At 43.0% G+C, this 20,360-nt stretch overlaps 1 protein-coding gene across 1 annotated transcript in view; it reads left to right on the forward strand.

Moving 5' to 3' along the window:
* Nucleotides 1-396: 396 nt before the first annotated feature.
* The window catches only part of LOC134970026 (solute carrier family 22 member 20-like), a 42,328-nt gene continuing 22,364 nt past the window's right edge, over nt 397-20,360 (forward strand). Inside the window, exons 1-8 of the mRNA XM_063946143.1 lie at nt 397-762; nt 3,493-3,596; nt 5,520-5,674; nt 15,032-15,200; nt 15,329-15,452; nt 15,828-15,943; nt 16,221-16,435; nt 17,818-17,926. Of these exons, the coding sequence (XP_063802213.1) occupies nt 397-762; nt 3,493-3,596; nt 5,520-5,674; nt 15,032-15,200; nt 15,329-15,452; nt 15,828-15,943; nt 16,221-16,435; nt 17,818-17,926 (1,358 nt within the window). The remainder of the gene's footprint in view (nt 763-3,492; nt 3,597-5,519; nt 5,675-15,031; nt 15,201-15,328; nt 15,453-15,827; nt 15,944-16,220; nt 16,436-17,817; nt 17,927-20,360) is intronic.

The following is a 20,360-nucleotide window of genomic DNA, read 5'->3' on the forward strand; positions in this document are numbered from 1 at the left end:
CTAGGACACTGTGTTATAATTAAAGTGAGAGTCACTTGCCCAGAATGATAACATGAGAAGAACAGAGGCTGTGATTGGAACAAGTGTGAGCTTTCACTAGGCCTGATGATATTTCATAAAATGGAAGAAGGGGGGTTGGATGGAAGAAGGGAGGTTGGGTGGGAGGGAGGGGTTAATAGGCTGGGACAAAGGTATATAGTAAAAGTAAAGTGGATGAAAACATATTTATGCAAGAGCGTAAATCTGTGTTTCATGCAGTTGTACGTCTCCTTGGCTACAAAACAATATAGAGCTCTTTTTTCCAAGAGCCTTCTCTCCAGCGGGGTAACATTTTGACTGAAGAGAAAATCACTATTATAATATAACTGTGAAAGTGCTTTTATGCTCTAGAAAAACATGGCTTTCAGTGATGTTCTCGAATCTCTAGGTGGAGTTGGCTATTTTCAGTTACTACATACTATACTCCTCTTAATACCTGTATCTTTGTTGTCATGCCACAATCTTCTACAGAACTTCACTGGAGCAGAACCTGAACACCACTGCAAGCTACCAGCATCAAGTTCCGTGGACAATCAAGATCAAACACAACTCATTAAGCTTTTCATACCGCTGGACCAGAATCAAAAACCACTGAGGTGTGTCCAGTACCAACAGGTCAAAGAATTTTTGTCTACAACCAAACAACAGGAAAGAATGAATACTGAGTATTGCAAAGGATGGACCTATGATCAAAGTGTCTTCTCCTCAACCATTGTTACAGAGGTAGGAGTCTAATAATATCAGTGATAAAGAAATTCTAATTCAGACATTTTCTACTTAACATAGTGACTTTTCTAAAACAGATTGTTATAAGGTTCCACTTCCTACTAAACTTTACTACTGTTTTGGCTTATCTATGGGAAGGCAATGGGTCAGCTCACTATAGCCCAGTACAGGGGTTCTTAACTTTTACTTTAACTATACCTATATTGTGTTTGCAATTCAGATTTTTTACCTATAACTGTACTTAGCCTATGTTAAAAGGCTCATTCTCCCCCAATGTCCCTGCTCTCCAACTGGAAGGGGGTCATGTTAGAATTTTGCAAACCTCCAGAGTATGTGGCCACTTTTCTGGTCCTGCGCAGAATTGACGTAATAAACCCTACAAAAGCTGGCAGAGATTTCACTCTGTATCGGCCACTATATCCACAAACCATTAAAGATGACAAAATATAATAAATTCAGAGTGGATCAGCAGCTCCTGTGTAACCTATAATGGACATACATCAGAGATACAGGTGAATATGGAACATTTTGACCATACATTAGGTATCCAACAAGATCAACCTTGAAAAGATAAAAACCAGGTTAAAGATATAGAAATTTCAGCAATAAGGTAAAATATTAAGGGTTCTAAAGTTTATTAGCTGGGCAGGGTGCCAAGTTTTATTAGTACAATAGTAAAAAAAAATGTTATATACATATATATTTATATATAGCAATCGATTGCAACAATAAATAATATAAAATTAATAGCATGTGGTCACTTATCATTCTATAAAAATACAGCGACAGTATCAAATGCTACCCAGAAGTCTTCTCTTCCTGATTTATAATTGAAGACGGATAGATGTTTTGCACATAATTCTAAAAAAAAAACATTCATTCTTTGAACTCTCCTTGGAATACTGTGGACAAGTCTCTGAATATAAATATTCCTCTCCAATGATACAGCCATTTGCAGAGGTATGTATATATATATATATATATATATATATATTGATAGATATATATATATATATATATATATATATATCTATCTATCAGTGTTCAACTGTATCTCAGTCAGTATCACGCAATGACCACATTTTTTAAATAGTCCTATACAAATAACTGATGTTTGTGAGAGAGCTTACCGACATGCTGTGCTTACAGCTGTCATCACCGCTCCTGGTTGTTATGTTTTGCTGCAGTGTAGCCACTCACAACCATGCTCGGCGTACTGCTCTCCTACAGGCACAGGCTTCCTCCCGGATGTGTGACTCTAGCTTCAGGCACCTTGTACCAGCAGCCTTGCTGGAAGTGGCTACTTTCCAAACAGAGTTCACCCGCTGGTAGAATGATAGGCACAAAGGTTCTTGGGTCCACAGGTGTGGATTATTAATGCACAGGTGATCTCTAATGCGTTTTGCTCCAACAGGGAGCTTTTTCAAAGCAAAACACGTTAAAGATCACCTGTGCATCAATAATCAAGTTTCAGAGCCGTGGTCTATTGTGAACTTGTATATCGACTTCCTTGCACCAAGACCTTATTCATTCAGGTTGTCATCGCCCCTTAGTATCCTGTATCCAGCACACAGGTGGCATCTATAGCTAAAAAATAAGAAATAGGGTGCGCCCCATAGTGCATGAATCTTTAAAACATTTTTATTCTCACAAATAAAACCAGTTTACAGGTAACCTACCCTTAACGGCGGTAAACTACCGTAAGTTATCCAATGGGCAATACAGCAAGCACTGCATGTAGCCCTCTGAAGAAGTCCAAGTGACGGAATGCATAGGGGCGTGGCCAGATGTGAACAAGATTGTTCTTTGGAGCTCGCTGTACATGCTGTGCTTGCTGTAATGTCTGTTGGATATATCCTTGCTGTTCAAACTTACGGTGGTTTACCGCCGTTAAGGGTACGTTACCTGCAAATCGGTTTTATTTTTGAGAGTAAAAATGGTTTAAAGATTCATGCACTATGGAGCGCACCCTAGTTCTTTATATATATATATATATATATATATATACATACATACATAAAAAAAGGGGGGATGAGGGTTTCAGCGACCAACGGTGTCTAGTAAACTATAATAAATATGAAGAGACTAGCTGGATACTTAAAAAATAGTAGTATATTTATTAATACAAAAAATAAAACCAAGGTATAAAACCAATTATAATAAATGTCGCAGTGGGTTTAAAGGCCGGAGGGTATATGCTAAAAATTAATACCAGCTAAAAGGATAGCTAAAACAATAAGACAAATAATATAAAGGCAATGATGATAAAATATCCAAAAAAAGAGAGAATGCTGCTTATCTTTTTAAGGTGGAGAGTCAATGGAGGTACACCCAACGCGTTTCGTCACTCTGACTTCATCAAGGGGTCTAATACATACATACATATTTACTATTTCTTCTTTTTGAGAGATATAAATATATATATAATATAATATAATATAATATAATAATATAATATGTATATAATATAATATATATAATAATATATATGTGTGTGTGTGTTTACTACTGTAGTACTCTTTTTTTTTTTTTGCTTAATTATACAAAGCTGAGTGTGAATGTTTATTCAGCAATATTTGTATATTAACCTTGTTAAAATAGCGCAGGATTTACAAAAAATTTTAATTTACAAATATTGTAAATTTGCTATTTGTAAACACTAAAGTCATCCCGCAGGGGCTACAGCTGAATGTGCCTGAATATTGTATATTCCACTTTTTCTTGCAGTGGAATCTGGTTTGTCACCAAAGCTCTTGGAAGCAGGTAGCACGTTCCATCTACATGACTGGTGTACTACTGGGGGCACTGGTATTTGGCAGCCTCTCTGACAAGTGAGTACTGCCAGCCTCTAATACTAAATCTATATATGGATATTATATTGTTATATTGTTTGTGTTTTATTTCTTTCACTAAAACTTCCTTAGTCAGGTTCTATAGGTTTCCAAGTTCTATAACCACTTGAATCTGTCTTAAAGAACAAGTAAAAACTTTAGATGATAATACATATCAGTAAATACTTAATGGGTTTTATGAAGTGATAATATTGATAAATGACAATGGGGGTCATTCCGAGTTGTTCGCTCGCAAGCTGCTTTTAGCAGCTTTGCACACGCTAAGCCTCCGCCTACTGGGAGTGAATCTTAGCTTATCAAAATTGCGAACGAAAGATTAGCAGAATTGCGAATAGACACTTCTTAGCAGTTTCTGAGTAGCTCCACACTTACTCGGCATCTGCGATCAGTTCAGTCAGTTTCGTTCCTGGTTTGACGTCACAAACACACCCACCGTTCGCCCAGACAATCCACCGTTTCTCCAGCCACTTCCGCGCTTTTCCCAGAAACGGTAGCGTTTTTTCGCACACACCCATAAAACGGCCTGTTTCCGCCCAGAAACACCCACTTCCTGTCAATCACATTACGATCACCAGAACGAAGAAAAAACCTCGTAATGCCGTGAGTAAAATACCTAACTGCATAGCAAATTTACTTGGTGCAGTCGCACTGCGGACATTGCGCATGCGCATTAGCGACTAATCGCTCCGTTGCGACAAAAAAATAACGAGCGAACAACTCGGAATGACCCCCAATGTCCTGTAGGGGCAGGGCGACATATAGGCCATTAGCATGGGCTCCCAGTACGTATAATGAGGTCACCTTATAGTAGTGGCTGAATGGTATTCACAGAACAAGTCACATGGGAGCAGCATCACATCTTTGTCCAGAATATTCCAGCAATAGTATAGGGTTTATAATGCATTTATTTTGTAATGCTCTTTGTGTCTGCTACTACACATTGATTTGCTGTAAAAATCATAATTGTGGCTATCCTACAAACCCATCATAGGGGGTCATTCCGAGTTGTTCGCTCGGTAAAAATCTTCGCATCGCAGCGATTTTCCGCTTAATGCGCATGCGCAATGTCCGCACTGCGACTGCGCCAAGTAAATTTGCTATGCACTTAGGAATTTTACTCACGGCATTTTCATCGTTCTGGCGATCGTAATGTGATTGACAGGAAATGGGTGTTACTGGGCGGAAACAGGCCGTTTTATGGGCGTGTGGGAAAAAACGCTACCGTTTCCCGAAAAAACGCAGGAGTGGCTGGAGAAACGGGGGAGTGTCTGGGCGAACGCTGGGTGTGTTTGTGACGTCAAACCAGGAACGACAAGCAGTGAAATGATCGCAGATGCCGAGTAAGTCTGAAGCAACTCAGAAACTGCTACGAGGTGTGTAATCGCAATATTGCGAATACATCGTTCGCAATTTTAAGATGCTAAGATTCACTCCCAGTAGGCGGCGGCTTAGCATGAGCAAATCTGCTAAAATTCACTTGCGAGCGAACAACTCGGAATGACCCCCATAGCTCGCTGCCTCAGCATTCCTTCAGATTATAACCTATCATTACTTCTGCTACCCCACCCATGTGTGTAATGATAGGAGTACCTATTTGGAAACATATGCCTAGTAGAATATAAAAAGTAATTACAGACTGAGGGGGAGATGTACGAAGCAGTGATAAAAGTAGAGAAGTGAGCCAGTGGAGAAGTTGCAAATGGCAACCAAACAGCATTGACGTAAGTCACGTAACATTTATAATTTGCATACTATAAAGTATACAGAGCAGCTGATTGGTTGTCATGGGCAACTTCTCCACTGGCTCACTTCTCCACTTTTATCACTGCTTAGTACATCTCCTCCTGAGACTTGGTTGATATTATACATCTACACATTGGTGACAATCTTTCTGTTTCCCAGGTTGGGCCGAATGGAGATCCTCACCTGGTCTTACCTTCAGATGGGAATTGCTGGCAGCTGCGCCGCATTTCTGCCCACATTTGATGCTTATTGTGCTTTCCGCTTCCTCTGTGGTGTGGCATCCTCTGCTATTTCTGTCAACAGCATCTCCCTAAGTGAGTAACTCAAGAGGACAAAGTCAGGGGCTATGATGTACAGTACAATTTCTGTTCCATCTCATTATATATGAATTACTATTACTAAAGTAGGTACACACTATGTAATAATCGGAATAATATGCTGATATTTGTCTGATAATCTCAGGTGGTGTGTGAAGCACCCAGGACTGATTGTTCCAAAAGCAGTTGGGTCGGAAGTAGGGATAAGCGGGCTCGGTTCCCCGAAAACCGAACCCCCCCCCCCCGAACTTCACGTCATGAGTCCGGATCCGAGTCCGGCTCGGGACTTCCCGCCAGACTCGGAAACCAGAATGAGGCAAAACGTCATCATCCCGCTGTCGGATTCTCGCGGGTTTTGGATTCCATATAAGGAGCTGCGCGTCGGCGTCATTTTCACTCCAATCCTGGAGAGTGTAGCGAGAGGACGTGTCTCTCTCCTCAGTGTCTGTCTGTGCGGGAAAGTGGTGTGGCGACCTGCTCTGTCTTATGTGTGCCTTTCCAGTGCTGTGTTGTGCTGCATCAGTCCAGTGGTGGTGTCTTGTGCTGCATCAGTCCAGTCACAGTGGTGAGGTCCTCTGCTGCCATATGTCCAGTGCTGCTGTATAAGTCCAGTCCAGTGGTGCTGTGTTGTGCTACATCAGTCCAGTGGTGGTGTCTTGTGCTGCATCAGTCCAGTCACAGTGGTGGTGTCCTCTGCTGCCATATGTCCAGTGCTGCTGTATAAGTCCAGTCCATTGCAGTGGTGCTGTGTTGTCCTGCATCCGTCCAGTGGTGGTGTCCCTGTGCTGCAGTATAAGTCCAGGGGTACTGCCGTATATGTCCAGTGATACTGCCGTATATGTCCAGTGATACTGCCGTATATGTCCAGTGGTACTGCCGTATATGTCCAGTGGTACTGCCATATATGTCTAGTGGTACTGCCGTATAAATCCAGTGGTACTGCCATATAAATCCAGTCCAGTGATACTGCCATATAAGTCCAGTGGTACTGCCGTATAATTCCAGTGGTGCTGTCCTGTGCTGTATATTATTTACTCCAAATAAAGGGGTTATTAATATTTAATTCAAATCATTTGTACAGGTTTAGCCCTGTGTGGTGTAGAGGTACTCTCTCCTTTGCTGCATTTTGTTATATAACTCCTAAAAAATAATGGAGAACAAAAATTAGTAGGATAAAATAGGGAAAAATCAAGAACCACTTCCTCCTGCTGCTGCTGCTGCTGCTGCTGCTGCTGCCGCTGTTGTTGCTGCTGGGAGTCAATCGTCATCCCAGAGGGGAAGTCGGAAGACCACTTGTACTACTTCAACTAAGCAAATTACTGTTCAACAGTCCTTTGCGAGGAAGATGAAATATCACAGCAGTCATCCTGTTGCAACGCGGATAACTGAGGCCTTGACAGCTGTGTTGGTGTTAGACGTGCGTCCGATATCAGCCATTAGTGCAGTGGGACTGCAGTGCCACTCCTAGATGGACCAGGTGTTTGTGCCACACACTTGTGTCGCTTAGCTTAGTCATACAGCTACCTCATTGCACCTCTTTTACTTCTTTGCATGATGTGCTGTTTGGGGACTAGTTTTTTTTAAGTGTCATCCTGTATGCCACTGCAGTGCCACTCCTAGATGGGCCAGGTGTTTGTGCCGCACACTTGTGTCGCTTAGCTTAGTCATACAGATACCTCATTGCACCTCTTTTACTTCTTTGCATGATGTGCTGTTTGGGGACTAGTTTTTTTTAAGTGTCATCCTGTATGCCACTGCAGTGCCACTCCTAGATGGGCCAGGTGTTTGTGCCGCACACATCCAGCTACCTCGGTGCAACTTTTAGGCCTAAATATAATATTGTGAGGTGTTCAGAATAGACTGGAAATGAGTGAAAATTATTGTTATTGAGGTTAATAATACCGTACAATCAAAATTACCTCCAAATTCTGTGATTTTTAGCTATTTTTATGTTTTTTTCAAAAATCATCCAGATCCAAACCAAAACCTGAAAGGGTGGTTTTGGCAAAACCTATCCAGATCCAAAATACGAGCAGGGATCCAAATCCAAAACCAAAACACGAAAAGTGCCCGCCGCACAACTCTAGTCAGAAGATTGGATCTTTCCTGCTGCATGACATTTCTCCAACACAATAAGCCAATATTGTGCACATTTTGCAGTGTGTACTAATTTTTGATCATCTGTCCATCATTTCTGCCTATAGTTCATAGAAAAAGGTCACTAGAGTTGACAACCTTAGGACAGATAATTAGATTGGAACAATAAATTACTAATGGGTACACTATATATCACATGTTCTCAAGATTGTTTAATCACTCTGGGAAATTGTGAAGTCAGTCAGAACTTGAGGGAAATCATTCAGGTATCTATTGTACCTTGCTTTAGATGTTCTGGTGCTGGACAGCAACTGGGAAACAACTGGTTCACTAAATCACCCATGTACACTAATCATTTATAGAAATATACACCAGTAATGATCTAATGTTGCTGAGTTTAAACTAGAGATGAGCGGGTTCGGTTTCTCTGAAACCGAACCCGCACGAACTTCATGTTTTTTTCACGGGTCCGAGCAGACTCGGATCCTCCCGCCTTGCTCGGTTAACCCGAGCGCGCCCGAACGTCATCATGACGCTGTCGGATTCTCGCGAGACTCGGATTCTATATAAGGAGCCGCGCGTCGCCGCCATTTTCACACGTGCATTGAGATTGATAGGGAGAGGACGTGGCTGGCGTCCTCTCCATTAGAAATTAGATTAGAAGAGAGAGAGAGATTGTGCAGAGTCAGACAGAGTTTACCACAGTGACCAGTGCAGTTGTTGTTAGTTAACTTTTATTTATTTTAATATAATATATCCGTTCTCTGCTATATCCGTTCTCTGCCTGAAAAAAAACGATACACAGCAGCAGCCAGTCACACAGTGTGACTCAGTCTGTGTGCACTCAGCTCAGCCCAGTGTGCTGCACATCAATGTATAAAAGGCAAAGCTTATAATAATTGTGGGGGAGACTGGGGAGCACTGCAGGTTGTTATAGCAGGAGCCCCCAGGAGTACATAATATTATATTAATTTAAAATTAAACAGTGCACACTTTTGCTGCAGGAGTGCCACTGCCAGTGTGACTAGTGGTGACCAGTGCCTGACCACCAGTATAGTAGTATATTGTTGTATGTATTGTATACTATCTCTTTATCAACCAGTCTATATTAGCAGCAGACACAGTACAGTGCGGTAGTTCACGGCTGTGGCTACCTCTGTGTCGGCAGTCGGAACTCGGCAGGCAGTCCGTCCATCCATAATTGTATTACAATATATACCACCTAACCGTGGTATTTTTTTTTCTTTCTTTATACCGTCGTCATAGTGTCATACTAGTTGTTACGAGTATACTACTATCTCTTTATCAACCAGTGTACAGTGCGGTAGTTCACGGCTGTGGCTACCTCTGTGTCGGCAGTCGGCAGGCAGTCCGTCCATCCATAATTGTATTATTATTATAATATATACCACCTAACCGTGGTTTTTTTTTCATTCTTTATACCGTCGTCATAGTGTCATACTAGTTGTTACGAGTATACTACTATCTCTTTATCAACCAGTGTACAGTGCGGTAGTTCACGGCTGTGGCTACCTCTGTGTCGGCAGTCGGCAGGCAGTCCGTCCATCCATAATTGTATTATTATTATAATATATACCACCTAACCGTGGTTTTTTTTTCATTCTTTATACCGTCGTCATAGTGTCATACTAGTTGTTACGAGTATACTACTATCTCTTTATCAACCAGTGTACAGTGCGGTAGTTCACGGCTGTGGCTACCTCTGTGTCGGCAGTCGGCAGGCAGTCCGTCCATCCATAATTGTATTATTATTATAATATATACCACCTAACTGTGGTATTTTTTTTTTCTTTCTTTATACCGTCGTCATAGTGTCATACTAGTTGTTACGAGTATACTACTATCTCTTTATCAACCAGTGTACAGTGCGGTAGTTCACGGCTGTGGCTACCTCTGTGTCGGCAGTCGGCAGGCAGTCCGTCCATCCATAATTGTATTATTATTATAATATATACCACCTAACCGTGGTTTTTTTTTCATTCTTTATACCGTCGTCATAGTGTCATACTAGTTGTTACGAGTATACTACTATCTCTTTATCAACCAGTGTACAGTGCGGTAGTTCACGGCTGTGGCTACCTCTGTGTCGGCAGTCGGCAGGCAGTCCGTCCATCCATAATTGTATTATTATTATAATATATACCACCTAACCGTGGTTTTTTTTTCATTCTTTATACCGTCGTCATAGTGTCATACTAGTTGTTACGAGTATACTACTATCTCTTTATCAACCAGTGTACAGTGCGGTAGTTCACGGCTGTGGCTACCTCTGTGTCGGCAGTCGGCAGGCAGTCCGTCCATCCATAATTGTATTATTATTATAATATATACCACCTAACCGTGGTTTTTTTTTCATTCTTTATACCGTCGTCATAGTGTCATACTAGTTGTTACGAGTATACTACTATCTCTTTATCAACCAGTGTACAGTGCGGTAGTTCACGGCTGTGGCTACCTCTGTGTCGGCAGTCGGCAGGCAGTCCGTCCATCCATAATTGTATTATTATTATAATATATACCACCTAACTGTGGTATTTTTTTTTCTTTCTTTATACCGTCGTCATAGTGTCATACTAGTTGTTACGAGTATACTACTATCTCTTTATCAACCAGTGTACAGTGCGGTAGTTCACGGCTGTGGCTACCTCTGTGTCGGCAGTCGGCAGGCAGTCCGTCCATCCATAATTGTATTATTATTATAATATATACCACCTAACCGTGTTTTTTTTTTCATTCTTTATACCGTCGTCATAGTGTCATACTAGTTGTTACGAGTATACTACTATCTCTTTATCAACCAGTGTACAGTGCGGTAGTTCACGGCTGTGGCTACCTCTGTGTCGGCAGTCGGCAGGCAGTCCGTCCATCCATAATTGTATTATTATTATAATATATACCACCTAACCGTGGTTTTTTTATACCACCTAACCGTGGCAGTCCGTCCATAATTGTATACTAGTATCCAATCCATCCATCTCCATTGTTTACCTGAGGTGCCTTTTAGTTCTGCCTATAAAATATGGAGAACAAAAAAGTTGAGGTTCCAAAATTAGGGAAAGATCAAGATCCACTTCCACCTCGTGCTGAAGCTGCTGCCACTAGTCATGGCCGAGACGATGAAATGCCAGCAACGTCGTCTGCCAAGGCCGATGCCCAATGTCATAGTACAGAGCATGTCAAATCCAAAACACCAAATATCAGAAAAAAAAGGACTCCAAAACCTAAAATAAAATTGTCGGAGGAGAAGCGTAAACTTGCCAATATGCCATTTACCACACGGAGTGGCAAGGAACGGCTGAGGCCCTGGCCTATGTTCATGGCTAGTGGTTCAGCTTCACATGAGGATGGAAGCACTCAGCCTCTCGCTAGAAAACTGAAAAGACTCAAGCTGGCAAAAGCACCGCAAAGAACTGTGCGTTCTTTGAAATCCCAAATCCACAAGGAGAGTCCAATTGTGTCGTTTGCGATGCCTGACCTTCCCAACACTGGACGTGAAGAGCATGCGCCTTCCACTATTTGCATGCCCCCTGCAAGTGCTGGAAGGAGCACCCGCAGTCCAGTTCCTGATAGTCAGATTGAAGATGTCAGTGTTGAAGTACACCAGGATGAGGAGGATATGGGTGTTGCTGGCGCTGGGGAGGAAATTGACCAGGAGGATTCTGATGGTGAGGTGGTTTGTTTAAGTCAGGCACCCGGGGAGACACCTGTTGTCCGTGGGAGGAATATGGCCGTTGACATGCCAGGTGAAAATACCAAAAAAATCAGCTCTTCGGTGTGGAGGTATTTCACCAGAAATGCGGACAACAGGTGTCAAGCCGTGTGTTCCCTTTGTCAAGCTGTAATAAGTAGGGGTAAGGACGTTAACCACCTCGGAACATCCTCCCTTATACGTCACCTGCAGCGCATTCATAATAAGTCAGTGACAAGTTCAAAAACTTTGGGTGACAGCGGAAGCAGTCCACTGACCAGTAAATCCCTTCCTCTTGTAACCAAGCTCACGCAAACCACCCCACCAACTCCCTCAGTGTCAATTTCCTCCTTCCCCAGGAATGCCAATAGTCCTGCAGGCCATGTCACTGGCAAGTCTGACGAGTCCTCTCCTGCCTGGGATTCCTCCGATGCATCCTTGCGTGTAACGCCTACTGCTGCTGGCGCTGCTGTTGTTGCCGCTGGGAGTCGATGGTCATCCCAGAGGGGAAGTCGTAAGCCCACTTGTACTACTTCCAGTAAGCAATTGACTGTTCAACAGTCCTTTGCGAGGAAGATGAAATATCACAGCAGTCATCCTACTGCAAAGCGGATAACTGAGTCCTTGACAACTATGTTGGTGTTAGACGTGCGTCCGGTATCCGCCGTTAGTTCACAGGGAACTAGACAATTTATTGAGGCAGTGTGCCCCCGTTACCAAATACCATCTAGGTTCCACTTCTCTAGGCAGGCGATACCGAGAATGTACACGGACGTCAGAAAAAGACTCACCAGTGTCCTAAAAAATGCAGTTGTACCCAATGTCCACTTAACCACGGACATGTGGACAAGTGGAGCAGGGCAGGGTCAGGACTATATGACTGTGACAGCCCACTGGGTAGATGTATGGACTCCCGCCGCAAGAACAGCAGCGGCGGCACCAGTAGCAGCATCTCGCAAACGCCAACTCTTTCCTAGGCAGGCTACGCTTTGTATCACCGCTTTCCAGAATACGCACACAGCTGAAAACCTCTTACGGCAACTGAGGAAGATCATCGCGGAATGGCTTACCCCAATTGGACTCTCCTGTGGATTTGTGGCATCGGACAACGCCAGCAATATTGTGTGTGCATTAAATATGGGCAAATTCCAGCACGTCCCATGTTTTGCACATACCTTGAATTTGGTGGTGCAGAATTTTTTAAAAAACGACAGGGGCGTGCAAGAGATGCTGTCGGTGGCCAGAAAAATTGCGGGACACTTTCGGCGTACAGGCACCACGTACAGAAGACTGGAGCACCACCAAAAACTACTGAACCTGCCCTGCCATCATCTGAAGCAAGAAGTGGTAACGAGGTGGAATTCAACCCTCTATATGCTTCAGAGGTTGGAGGAGCAGCAAAAGGCCATTCAAGCCTATACAATTGAGCACGATATAGGAGATGGAATGCACCTGTCTCAAGTGCAGTGGAGAATGATTTCAACGTTGTGCAAGGTTCTGATGCCCTTTGAACTTGCCACACGTGAAGTCAGTTCAGACACTGCCAGCCTGAGTCAGGTCATTCCCCTCATCAGGCTTTTGCAGAAGAAGCTGGAGGCATTGAAGAAGGAGCTAACACGGAGCGATTCCGCTAGGCATGTGGGACTTGTGGATGCAGCCCTTAATTCGCTTAACAAGGATTCACGGGTGGTCAATCTGTTGAAATCAGAGCACTACATTTTGGCCACCGTGCTCGATCCTAGATTTAAAGCCTACCTTGGATCTCTCTTTCCGGCAGACACAGGTCTGCTGGGGTTGAAAGACCTGCTGGTGACAAAATTGTCAAGTCAAGCGGAACGCGACCTGTCAACATCTCCTCCTTCACATTCTCCCGCAACTGGGGGTGCGAGGAAAAGGCTCAGAATTCCGAGCCCACCCGCTGGCGGTGATGCAGGGCAGTCTGGAGCGACTGCTGATGCTGACATCTGGTCCGGACTGAAGGACCTGACAACGATTACGGACATGTCGTCTACTGTCACTGCATATGATTCTCTCAACATTGATAGAATGGTGGAGGATTATATGAGTGACCGCATCCAAGTAGGCACGTCACACAGTCCGTACTTATACTGGCAGGAAAAAGAGGCAATTTGGAGGCCCTTGCACAAACTGGCTTTATTCTACCTAAGTTGCCCTCCCACAAGTGTGTACTCCGAAAGAGTGTTTAGTGCCGCCGCTCACCTTGTCAGCAATCGGCGTACGAGGTTACATCCAGAAAATGTGGAGAAGATGATGTTCATTAAAATGAATTATAATCAATTCCTCCGCGGAGACATTGACCAGCAGCAATTGCCTCCACAAAGTACACAGGGAGCTGAGATGGTGGATTCCAGTGGGGACGAATTGATAATCTGTGAGGAGGGGGATGTACACGGTGATATATCGGAGGGTGAAGATGAGGTGGACATCTTGCCTCTGTAGAGCCAGTTTGTGCAAGGAGAGATTAATTGCTTCTTTTTTGGGGGGGGTCCAAACCAACCCGTCATATCAGTCACAGTCGTGTGGCAGACCCTGTCACTGAAATGATGGGTTGGTTAAAGTGTGCATGTCCTGTTTTGTTTATACAACATAAGGGTGGGTGGGAGGGCCCAAGGATAATTCCATCTTGCACCTCTTTTTTCTTTTCTTTTTCTTTGCATCATGTGCTGATTGGGGAGGGTTTTTTGGAAGGGACATCCTGCGTGACACTGCAGTGCCACTCCTAGATGGGCCCGGTGTTTGTGTCGGCCACTAGGGTCGCTAATCTTACTCACACAGCTACCTCATTGCGCCTCTTTTTTTCTTTGCGTCATGTGCTGTTTGGGGAGGGTTTTTTGGAAGGGACATCCTGCGTGACACTGCAGTGCCACTCCTAGATGGGCCCGGTGTTTGTGTCGGCCACTAGGGTCGCTAATCTTACTCACACAGCTACCTCATTGCGCCTCTTTTTTTCTTTGCGTCATGTGCTGTTTGGGGAGGGTTTTTTGGAAGGGACATCCTGCGTGACACTGCAGTGCCACTCCTAGATGGGCCCGGTGTTTGTGTCGGCCACTAGGGTCGCTTATCTTACTCACACAGCGACCTCGGTGCAAATTTTAGGACTAAAAATAATATTGTGAGGTGTGATGTGTTCAGAATAGGCTGAAAATGAGTGTAAATTATGTTTTTTGAGGTTAATAATACTTTGGGATCAAAATTACCCCCAAATTCTATGATTTAAGCTGTTTTTTAGGGTTTTTTGAAAAAAACACCCGAATCCAAAACACACCCGAATCCGACAAAAAAAATTCGGTGAGGTTTTGCCAAAACGCGGTCGAACCCAAAACACGGCCGCGGAACCGAACCCAAAACCAAAACACAAAACCCGAAAAATTTCCGGCGCTCATCTCTAGTTTAAACACGATGTGGTAAAAAATCTTGAGTCAAATCTATGACTAAATATAATTACGGTGTATATAAAGGCTTGTTACACATTGTCTTAAAGTTTGGTTGTGTAGCATGCTGTTGTACTTATCTCCTGTGTTTCTCAGTTTTAGAGTGGATGCCCAAGCGTGGCCGGACACTGGCTGGGAATTTTTTTGGTTTCTCCTACTCATTGGGGCAGATAGTTCTGGCTGCAGTAGCGTACAAGATCAGAGATTGGCGTTGGCTTCAGTTTGCTGTCTCAGCTCCATTCTGCATCTTCTTCATCTACTCTTGGTGAGACCGAACTCTCTCAATAGCCTTTATCAGGGTGGGAAAGTGTCATAACAAGGGGCTGGGGAATCAGAAGTTATGAAACAATGTTTCAAACATTATTCTTTTTCTTGTTACCATTATTAATGAAGGTGGCTACCAGAATCCGCTCGCTGGCTTATTCTTAGGGGAGACCCCCATAAGGCTCTGAAAAACCTGCAGAAAGCTGCCTGTGTCAATGGAAAACGCAAGGAAGGAGAGAAGCTGACTGCACAGGTAATAAATTAATAATAATTCATTAGGGGACGTGGAGCATAAATATAAGATATAATCTGCATCCTGACCAAGAAGACTATTGGAACATTCTGCTGGACTCCTTACTGTATCTAGGGTTTATTCCAATCTCTTTAAGAGAAGGCATGAAAGAAATATGGATCTACAAGGCATAATTGAAAAGCCCAGCAAGGAGTGGTTGCTTTTATCCCTAAGATGAACTCCCACAATTATTGTCTCTAGACAAGGAGTGTAGGCTGGCCAGTGACTTTATCCATAGTATACAATTCATTCAATACAAATTATTTTGTTGATTTATTCCTTTGTTTAATCTTTCATCGTTATTTTATTTTACAACCCATCATGCTCTGCCCACAGGCGCTGTGCCTTGAGATGCAGAAAGACATTCTACTAATCAGATGCTCACACTCATTATTTGACCTTGTTCGCACCCCTGCCATGAGGCGCATGTCCCTATGTCTCATCCTGGTTTGGTAAGTCCTTACTTCACCATTAATGGTGCTTGGGGTGTGGTGAGTACTTAGTAACTGTGTACTCCTCATGCTTACTTTAATGCTTAGTCATGAAGGCATGCTTTTCCTTTTCTACAGTATGTTCATTTGTTGTATACTGTTTCATAAGCATCCTGTTACTGGAGCCATCAAATTAGAACAACTAGAAAGTAAAGATAACAGATTCTGGGAAATAAAATTCTTATTATAAAAAGATGGCAGACCTATTGTTATTTATTTACCTGATTCTGTTTAATAGGTTCTCAAGTAACTTTGCCTACTATGGTGTGAGCATGGATCTTCAGAAGTTCGGGATCAGCATTTTCCTGGCTCAGGCACTGTTTGGAGGGGTAGAAATGATGGCTAAACTGCTAATGATGTCGATAATGACCTTTGTGGGAAGAAGAGTCATTCAGTTTGTGTCTCTGGTCCTGGCTGGGATAATGGTCATTGCTTATGGCTTCACACCTCAAGGTGCGCCACCTAGATCATTTGTTTTCCAAATGGTTTTGTTTCCATAACAATTGATATTATATAGATTTCTCTTACATTGTATAGAAATGATAAACAGAGACACCCATACTGGTGGTAGGGAAACGTGAGCTGATGGGTAAAGGTTGGGTGCATTATGATTTAAAGCTTCATGATTCCACCAATGGTTGTCTCATACAGACTACTGTCATTCAATAGAGCCTGACCACTTTTGCTGCTCCATCATGTAGTACAAACACGAGTCCCGCGGGTATATTCAGTACAGTCATGGTTTGCCAAACATGACCGCTGGGCATGCTGTGGCTTGTAGTCTCCCAATGGTTACAAATCCACAAGTTGCTTATCTCTGTATAAGTGAAACACCTATTTCATCGCAGTGGTGTGTGTGTGTGCACACCTCCAGCTGATGTTCCTTACTGACAATGTTTTGCCCTCTGCATTTCATGCTGAAGTCACCTTTGGCTCTTGTCTGAGAAAGATGAATTTGTTGATTTGTGAGATACGGTAACTTGCCATGATATTCATTTCTATTTCAAAGTCCCTGACATCTTCTACTGAAGTTCTCCTTGTCAATACTGTTGTACCTCTGCCCTGCTGGCTACTGGGACAGACCTTCCTGATCTCCCAGATAAAGCCTCAATAGCATCAGATTGGGTGTAGTATAGAAGATCTACACTGTCTAGAGGTCATAAGGTCGACCCCATACAGTCAACATGAATTAGGTCAACAGGGTTAAAAGACAAACAGTGGGTAAAGTCGACAGGGTCAAAAGGTTGACATGACAATGGTCAACAACAAAAAAAGGTTGACACAAGTTTTTTCTCTCTTTTGTTTTTTTTTTTGGGTGTAATTTTGTATATTTAACCATATCTAAGCACAATTAGTGGAAACGTTTGCCCTCGCGTGATCCCTTTGCTCGCCACACTTCGGACACAGGTTACTGTTCCCAGTCATAGTCCATGTTGATAGTAAAGTAAGCAAAAGTTGGAAAAAAACATGGAGAAAAAAAAACTTGTGTCAACCTTTTGTGTGTCAACCATTGTCATGTCAACCTTTCACCATATTGACCTTTTGTACCTGTCAGCATTAAGCACTGTGTACCTTTTACCTGTCGATCTTTTGACCATGTCGACCTTGTGCACCTGTCAACCTAATGCATGTCAACCCTATGGGATCGACCTATTGACTGTCAACCTAGGCACTGTTGACCTATACATTGGAACCTCCTCATAATAACACTCTCTGTTCTCCTAATAAGATCTTATTTCTAAACTCCACATTTATCTACCCCACCCCCAAAAAGCCCCCACTTTGCAACTAAATGAGTTCACTTAAAAGCTTACAGTATACACTTTCACTTGCAGATATGCAGCTGTTATGTACAGTCTTAGCAGTGACCGGGAAAGCTTTTCTGGCATGTTCTATTACCTGTATGTACCTCTATACTGGAGAGCTGTACCCCACAGAAATAAGGTGAGTTCTTTCTCAGATGTACAGTGAGTTTTATCAGTAACTGGAAATAAATGCAATGGTCACTGTACACATAGTAGTAGTAGTAGAGACAGATGCAGGTGTATGAATGATAGTTATGTGTACAAGAGCATTATAACAATAACGGTCAATGTGTGCAGCGTAAAGGGATGGCTTGTAACTACAATGTTTGCCAGAGACCATCATTATTCACTATACAGTCTGGAGAAGGGACTATTCAAGACCACAGGACTCAGGCTCACTTGGAATTGCTTTATGGGCCTAATTCAGAGTTGATCGCAGCAGCAAAATTTGTTAGCAGTTGGGCAAAGCAAAACCATGTGCACTGCAGGGGGGACAGATATAACATGTGCAGAGAGAGTTAGATTTGGGTGGGGTGTGTTCAAACTGAAATTTAAATTACAGTGTAAAAATAAAGCAGCCAGTATTTACCCTGCACAGAAACAATATAACCCACCCAAATCTAACTCTCTCTGCACGTTATATCTGCCACACCTGCAGTGCACATGGGGGGTAATTCCAAGTTGATCGCAGCAGGATTTTTTTTAGCAGTTGGGCAAAACCATGTGCACTGCAGGGGGGCAGATATAACATGTGCAGAGAGAGTTAGATTTGGGTGGGTTATTTTGTTTCTGTGCAGGGTAAATAATGGCTGCTTTATCTTTACACTGAAAATTAGATTGCAGATTGAACACACCACACCCAAATCTAACTCTCTCTGCACATGTTAAATCTGCCTCCCCTGCAGTGCACATGGGTGGTCATTCCGAGTTGTTCGCTCTGTAATTTTCTTCGCATCGCAGCGATTTTCCGCTAATTGCGCATGCGCAATGTTCGCACTGCGACTGCGCCAAGTAAATTTGCTATGCAGTTAGGAATTTTACTCACGGCATTACGAGTTTTTTTTCTTCGTTCTGGTGATCGTAATGTGATTGACAGGAAGTGGGTGTTTCTGGGCGGAAACTGGCCGTTTTATGGGTGTGTGTGAAAAAACGCTGCCGTTTCTGGGAAAAACGCGGGAGTGTCTGAAGAAACGGGGGAGTGTCTGGGCGAACGCTGGGAGTGTTTGTGACGTCAAACCAGGAACGAAACTGACTGAACTGATCGCAGTTGCAGAGTAAGTGTGGAGCTACTCAGAAACTGCTAAGAAGTGTCTATTCGCAATTCTGCTAATCTTTCGTTCGCAATTTTAATATGCTAAGATACACTCCCAGTAGGCGGCGGCTTAGCGTGTGCAAAGCTGCTAAAAGCAGCTTGCGAGCGAACAACTCGGAATGAGGGCCATGGTTTTGCCCAACTGCTAACAAAAATCCTGCTGCGATCAACTTGGAATTACCCCCATGGTTTTGCCCAACTGCTAAAAAATTTGTTGCTGCGATCAACTCTGAATTACCTCCCATGTCATCTCATATACATGGACAATGCATACAGGTTTACCCAGGAATAGTTTTATTGTTGTAAAACAGACAGCTGTAATTTGTAGATAGCAAAATAAGTGGAACTTAAAATCGTATGACGTGCAAATAGAACATTATAAATTATAATTAAATAAGGACTCTTTGGACATCTGAAACTGTGTTCATATGCGTTCCAGCACAAATTAAGTCCTGGTCACCAATTCTAATTCATAATTATACGCAATATGCAGCAGTTTTTTCCAGTCCCCTATACACTCACACACCTCTGTCTGATTACAGGTGATGTTTAGTTCCACTAATTAAGGTAATGTGAGCTCATATACGCTTCACTGAATAAAAAATTTACTTTTTCCAGCTCTGCCCTATATTTAGATGGTATCCGGTCTCTAGGTCGATCACACTTAGATCGACATGCATCAGGTCGATCACTATTGGTCGACATGCATTAGGTTGACATGGTTTCTAGGTCAACATGGTTGCGAGGTCGACATGAGTTTTTCACAATTTTTTATTTTTTTTTGTAATTTTTTCATACTTTACGATCCATGTTGACTACAACTTGGAACGGTAACCTGTGCCGAGCGCAGCGGTAGCGGAGCGAGGCACCTTGATGGAGCGAGACATGCGAGGGGACAAGGAGCACTAATTGGGGTTCCCGGTCACTCTACAAAGCAAATGACACCAATTTAATTTTTTAAAACTGATGTCGCACCTTTTGTCAAATCGACCTTGTTCATGTCGACCTAATTATTGTGTCGGCCTATTTCAGGTATCGACTTAGTTACTGTCGCCCAACAGTGGTCAACCTAGACACTGTCGACCTAAGTGTGGTCGACCCTATGATCCACACTCCCTTAGATATTTAGGGCCAAATTCAAATGTTAACGCGCCCCCCCCCCCTAACTCCCGTCTAAAGTGACGGGAGATAGAGGGGCAATATTTAAATGTTCTCCCGTTTTCACCCCTATTGCACCCAGTACAGTCGGGTTTAGGTGCAC

This window comes from Pseudophryne corroboree, chromosome 11 (genome assembly GCF_028390025.1).
Source record: "Pseudophryne corroboree isolate aPseCor3 chromosome 11, aPseCor3.hap2, whole genome shotgun sequence".
NCBI lineage: Eukaryota > Metazoa > Chordata > Amphibia > Anura > Myobatrachidae > Pseudophryne > Pseudophryne corroboree.